General features: G+C 48.5%; 1 protein-coding gene across 1 annotated transcript; it reads right to left on the reverse strand.

The window, feature by feature from the left end:
* Positions 1-4,215: 4,215 nt before the first annotated feature.
* Positions 4,216-6,447, reverse strand: LOC133926813 (ABC transporter G family member 4-like). The gene has a single exon (XM_062372924.1). It carries the CDS (start codon positions 6,385-6,387, stop codon positions 4,456-4,458), a length of 1,932 nt encoding a protein of 643 aa, XP_062228908.1. The 5' UTR covers positions 6,388-6,447; the 3' UTR covers positions 4,216-4,455.
* Positions 6,448-6,956: the final 509 nt, after the last annotated feature.

Consider the following 6,956-nt stretch of genomic DNA (forward strand, 5'->3'; position numbering starts at 1 on the left):
CCACCCTGCCACATGCAACTGAGGATTATGCACTTTAATTTATTCAAACGTACCAATTAAAGAAATACATACTTTGACCTACAACTTAGGGTACGCGTTTCCCTCCATATTTGTACTACTCTTTTTGGATATCACGACGTTAGAACTTAGGAATAATTACCTATGGTGACATATGTGCAGATTTCACTGGGCCCTCTTTGTCATCCAGACTGACTATAGCAGTATCGTTGTCCTCGATGGGAAAAGAAATCCAGTAGCCGAATACCAACCTGTCATAGACTTGCTACAAAGGCAAACTAATCATTTCATTAACGCTTTAGTAAACTTTGAATTGATTGAATCTAAGTCTAATTACGGTCAATAATTACACATGTATAGGGTGTACGTGCACTACGTCAAGAGGAAAAGGACGTCACTTTCCGTTCCGGAAGGAATGGTGAATTGTAGCAAACTTTCCTTGTAGGCTTCCGACCCAGAGCAACAATTTATGTGGCTACTATCTATGTGACTTCATGCATGGATGGTCTGGAAACAATTATAGTACCATTATCAAAGCTGAGGTAAGTGGTATACATATTAATGATTAATTTTCAATTCCTATTCGTGTTCAAATAGATTGATTTCTTCAATTCTGGTAATTGCAAGACCTCGAGCTGGAAACAGGTATCCTCATACCGCAGAGAATCAATGCAATTCAGGAATAACTCTGCGGGTTCATCAATGACCAAGTCATTCTAGAGTCTGAGTGGTACCATGTTTTTAAATGGTGATGTTCGCAAGCCCTCCCTTCAATTAGCTCGTGGAGTTCGTTACCTGATTCTTCCCAAGGCAAAAAAAATGTTGTTCAGGGTTTTTGGTCAATAAGAACAACCGAATGGCATCGCTTCTTACCCTTTTGTTGTATACTTATGTTAATGATGAGCTTTTGTTGCAAACATGTATTTGTTATGATCTCTAGTCAATGACATGTGAAATAACATGGTTATGTATGCATGAATGAGATGAAATATGAATGAGTTGTGTATGTGTGTGATATTATATGTGCTGAGATAATTATATGTGCATGTGAAACTTGAATGCATGTTGATCTTACTATATGTGATATTATTTGTGTTGTTGTCGACAATGGCTAGATTATGTATAGTGGGAAGCGCCATCAGTACTGGCTCATGATAAAAACCGGCACTGATACATAGACTATCAATACCGGCTTGTAAAAAAACCGGCAGTGATAGTTGAGTATCAGTGCTAGTTACTTGATATGAACCGGTATTGATAATCTCAGTATTAGTGCCGGTTTATTTTCATGAGCTAGCACTGATACTTATTATCAGTGCTAGTTAATAAACCGGTACTGATAGTCCATGACTATCAGTGTCGGTTTAAAAACTATCACTGATGACGTTTTTGAGTCGGCATGATGACCATTTCTATAATAGTAGGATGATCAAATAGTAGAGGGTCAATGACATCCTTCTATGGTTGTAAGTAGGGATTCCACACAAATCAGTACAATCCTGTAGGCATAGATTTGCTTCCAACACGAATTTCCATCGATCCTCGCTTATTCCCCATGTATATAATTTGTCTTTCTTCTTGAGATTGAATAATGTAAGAATCCAATGGAAACTCACACTACTTGAATTACTAGGGCCTCTTTGGAATGCAGTGAACGAAAAACACGAGTAGGATTAGATGCATGAACTCATGGATCCTGAAATCCTACAAGAATAAAAGGCACAGGGGGAACTGATCAGAAGAGGTGTTTGGCGTGCCTCACATGAAAATATAAGTATTTTTTGGATGTAGATGTGTTAATAAGCAAGAGAGAGGGGGGGGGGAGATGCATAGGAACTCTTAGGATATGGTTTTGTGACATGACCTCATGTTAATTTGGAACTTTGGATGGCTGCAAATTGTGAAGGAAATTTTAATTATTGTCCTGGAACATTCCATTAAAGTTGTACTACACCATTCATAATATCCTTTTCTGTTGAATTGAATACCAAATTATTTTGTTGAAAGAAACCATGCTTAGCATATATCTATTTGCATGCAAACGGTGCAACCGTGCGCAGGCACGACTGTGCGGCAGGTCAGGGACGCAGGGTATCCTTATATCCCGATGGCAACACACATATCAGACAGAGAGAAGGCGAAGAGCTGCATGGAGGACAGCATCAGTCGCTTTGCATGCGTGAGCCCGTGAGTTGTGAGCGGCATTTTATTTAACGCGGTGGCCTTCTGTTCATGTGTCACGAGCGTCGTCTGGACGCGGAGCACCTAACTGTCCCAGGACAAGAAGGGTTCACGAGACACTCTGAGGGGAGCTAGCTATAAGACAAGACGCTACAGCAAGTTAGCAACAACTAACGAGACCCGTGAAAGTAACCGACGAAACTGCCTAGCCTCCACATGATATACATCATCGCTCTCTGTCCTCCACATGATCAGATAATTATCTACGATCACTAGCTATCATTCGAGTATATTGTTTCCCAGACTTTTTGTGAGAGCGAGAGATGGGATCTTGCTTTCTGCATATTTACATGTGTGTCATGTATGATTGGCTGTCGGTCATGTATGATTGGCTGTCGTTCCAGCTCTTCCATCTCTCTCTCTCTCTCTCTCTCTCTCTAGCTTGCTAGCTAAGCCTGCAGTACTATGCCCGTACGTACGTGCAACTGTTATGCGTCACCAGCAGTGGCCTGTGCACATATGATCCATCCATGATCAGTTCCTAGCTCGATCAAACGATCTCTGATTTTGCGTGATCTCTCTCATGTGGATCGATGACCTGGTTTTCTCAGTGATGGCTAGCACTGTTGTTGTGTACGTCAAAATGTTGTATTCTTACGACCATAAGATCGCATTCACAGAGCAACAAAAAGGTTAAAAAAAAAAAGAGGAATTGGAGAGGATCGGACCCACGCTGTCTGCTGGGTGGTGCTACAACTCACGATCAGCACTGTTCATTTTCTCGCTGCTTTCTCAACCTTTTACCTGTGGGTAAATATACTACTGTTGTCACTAGCTTAACTAATTCCTACATGCAGTCCACATCGTGGCCTTGACTCAAAGGACGTCATGCGTGCACGTACACTCCAGCAGCCTGTTGACCATTTCTTTCGGCGCCACGCACTATCACGGCATGCATAGGCTTGCCGTCCATGCTCACAAAGTCACAACTTTATACAGATGCAAAGATGCTAATGACAAATCTACTTATAACGCATGGCATGTATATCAACCCTGAGCTGGTTAGTTGACATACACTTCACACAATGACCCTCGTGCATGCAGATGAAGAGGCATTTGCTATTCATAAATTTCTTGACGAATTCCCGTACGTGTAATGGTCAATTTTCTTGGCTATAATTGCATTCCTAGGAAAGATTGATGTGTTTACTTTGATCCATTAGTATTGGCTTAGAAATGTGATCTATATATGGTGGCTAGAGCTGGAAACGAGCCGAGATGCTGTTGGCTCGTAGAAGCTCGGTGAAGTACAGGTTCGATTCAGTTTGCGAATCGAGCTAAAATGGCAGCTCGGTTGCTGGCTCGAGCCGACTTATGAGCCTGCTAGACCATCAATCATTAGTGCAGATTAGAAGCTCGAAGACACCTCACATGCAAATAGGGAACACACGACAACAACAATTACTAGATTTATTTATATACATTCATGCCTGAGTCATAAAAACATAGCTCAGGCTCACACCAAGTAGCCTCAGACTTGCTGTGACTTTGCAGTCTTCATCACCATACCCATTTGTATGCCTATATAACTCTGCACTACATCCATTATGAGACCTAGCTACGAATAAGCAAGGCAGCAAATCAATGGAGCAAAAATATGCGTACACGTACTGTCTACAAATAAACAGATTGATAATGGAGTGATGAACTACTAGGCATGCCAAGGGCCATAGCTCGGTTTGGCTCACGAGCGGCTCGCGAGCTAACTCGACTCGGTTCACAAAACGAGCTAGCGGTGTGACTCAAGCTCAACTCTTTTGGGTAACAAACTGAGCCGAGCCTCCATAAATCTGAGCTAGCTCGTGAGCCGTGAACTTTTTGTCTAACCCTAATGGTGACCAAGAACGCGTAAGTCACCTGGCAAATGGACATCCTGTCAAACAAACTAACGAAACTGGATGAATAATTCCACGCAGGTGTACATAACCATGCATATACGACGCAGACCGGAGTCAATTAATAAGAAGACAAAAATATCTTTTAAGTTATAAGACATTATTAACCCATCGATCGGTCACATTTATAAAGGAGTTTTTATCTTCACAATGTACATCAGTATATAACAGCGTAATTACCAGTTAATCACCTCTTCATCTCCCCTCCCAGTTGACATACATACCTAGCTTGTTTGCATGCATGCATGCACGTGTTCACATGCACGTACGGACGTGCGCAAGATCAGGCCAAGTTGGCCACTCACCTCTTGGCCCTGGACGCTTTCCGGCTGAGCACCACCCAGTAGAGCACCCGGTAGAGGAGGAAGAAGCCGAACAGCACCTGCACGCCGGTCCACCGCTCCTCCGCCGTGAGCCCCTTCTCCGCCAGCACGTCGTGCCCCGTCTTCGAGCACTCGCCGTCGGAGCCGCCGCCCACCCCGAAGCACCGGTTCGCCGCGCACGAGTACTCGTTCGCCAGCAGCGCGTCCAGCGCGTACTTGTACGGCGACGCGTAGTGCATGAACACCCAGTACGACGGCATGCTACCGCGCGACAGGAAGTAGCCGGAGAAGAGGAAGAACCCGGCCAGCGACACCGACACCAGGGACATGCCCGCAATGAAGTCCGGCGCGAACGAGCTCACGAACAGCACGAACGAGTTCGCCGTCAGCACCACCGCCCACACCACCAGCACGAACGCCGCGAAGGCGCCCGGCGATGCGCAGAGCCCGACGAGGAAGTAGACACACACGGAGTAGAGCAGCGCCACCACGAGGAGGTAGGGGAGGAACACCAACGTGGCCGCCACCGCGTGCGACGACAGCCGGTACAGCCCGGCCGCCGTCTCCGCTAGCACGATCGGCCGTTCCGATACGAAAGTCGGCAGCGTCTCGGTGGTGGAGGTCAGTAGGAAGGTGAGCGTGAAGGCGAACAGGCCCAGCCGCTTGTGCGCGCCGGCCTCACCGTAGCCTGAGTGGATGTAGATGGTCCCCAGCAGTGTGCCCACGAGCACCGCCTCCAGGAAGTTGGTCAGCAGCAGCTGCTTGCTCCGGTACACTACCTTCCACGCCCTCTTGTACAGCACAGCCACCTCATGCAGCCTCGACGACGGCGAAGCAGTAGACGACAACGTCGCCGAGACCACCTTGTTGTGGTTCGACGACGTGGTGAGTTCTTGCGTTGACTTTGGCTCAGGGGTGGAGGGGGAGGGGTGGGGGAGCTGGTCGAGGACCTCGAGGGCGAACTCGAGGGGGTTGAGCTGCGGCGGGACGACGAGGCCGTGGGAGAGGAGGGCGGCGTCGAGGGAGGCGAGGGAGCCGTGGTGGAGGACGGTGCCACGGGAGAGGAGGAGGAGGGAGTCCACTGCCGAGAGGATCCGTGCACTCGGCTGGTGGATGGAGAGAACCACCGTCGTGCCGCGGGCAACCGCGATGGCGCGGAGGCAGCCGACGACGACGTGCGCCGAGGAGGAGTCAAGGCCAGAGGTCGGCTCGTCGAGGAGGAGCACCTCGGGGTTGCGGAGTAGGGCGAGGCCGATGGACACGCGCCGCCTCTCGCCGCCGGAGAGTCGCAAGGGGGACACCCGCGTGTGCGCCACGTGCGCCAGCCGGAGGTCCGCGAGCAGCGCCATGACCGCGGCCGAGGCTGCGGACGCTGACGACGGGTGCAGAAGCGACGCCGCGAACGCAAAGGTCTCGGAGACGGTGAGCAGGGTGAGCGCGATGTCCGCCTGGGTCACGTGCGCCGAGAGCCGGCGGAAGGACGAGGACCGGAGCGGCGCGGAGTTGAGCAGCAGCCGGCCGTGCGTGGGCGCAGTGCGCGCGGCGAGGATGTCGAGCAGCGTGGACTTGCCAGCGCCGCTGGGGCCAACGACGGCCAGGATCTCCCCCGCCCGCGCCGTGAGCGACACGTTGCGGAGGATGTAGTCCGGCGACGGCGGGGCCGCGCCGCACGGCTTCAGGATCTGCACGAGCGACCTCGGCGCGGCCACCGGCTTGGCGTAGTAGATGTTCCGGGCGGCCAGCTCGTACATGACCTTCTTGGGTGGTGGCGACGACGAAGACGGCGGCCATGCGTCGGCATTGTCCGGTTGGGTAACGGTGGTGGTGATGGTGGTGGCCATTGTGACGAAGTGAAGGACCAAAGGGGGATATGAAGGAGGTGAGGAGTGTTGAAAGGGGTAATGTAGCATTGTACCTACGGTGTCCACTTGCTAGGAAGTGCCATGCTGCCATGCTGGTGATCAGCTATATTAGTTGTTGATTAATTAAGGTTTGTTTGGATTTTTTTATGGATTAATTGGTTGGCTTCTTGGAGGAGAGTATATGACATGAATGTAGTCAGACATTTCGTCTCAATGTTTCTTCAACTCAACTCATTTTGAAACTCCTAGGATACGTTGAATCAACTTTTTATAACTCGATCACGAATAACTGCAAAAAGAATTTGTATTTATGACATGTTACTTGTGGTGGTATAATTTTCTTTTAACCAAAAGTATTTCAGTATAATTGTCTAATTTTCAAGCGATCCAAATTTATTACTTTTCAATCACTTTTTCAACCCTTAGATCAACATCAATGAAGTAACTTGGCCCAACTCGCTATACTCACGAGTTGGTGCCCTCAACTCTGATCTTAATGGATTTGCTATACGCACAAGTCTAACCAAAGCTACAACTAAGGTCTTAAGCCAATTCAATCTAAAAAAACTAGCTTGATAGGTGAGAGATCCTTCACCTTTTATGTCATGCTCCCCATC

Source organism: Phragmites australis, chromosome 8 (assembly GCF_958298935.1).
Source record: "Phragmites australis chromosome 8, lpPhrAust1.1, whole genome shotgun sequence".
Taxonomy (NCBI): Eukaryota; Viridiplantae; Streptophyta; class Magnoliopsida; order Poales; family Poaceae; genus Phragmites; species Phragmites australis.

Coding starts and splice junctions, on each gene's coding strand:
- LOC133926813 (XM_062372924.1), bottom strand. CDS start 6,387: ATGCTACATTACCCCTTTCAACACTCCTCACCTCCTTCATATCCCCCT.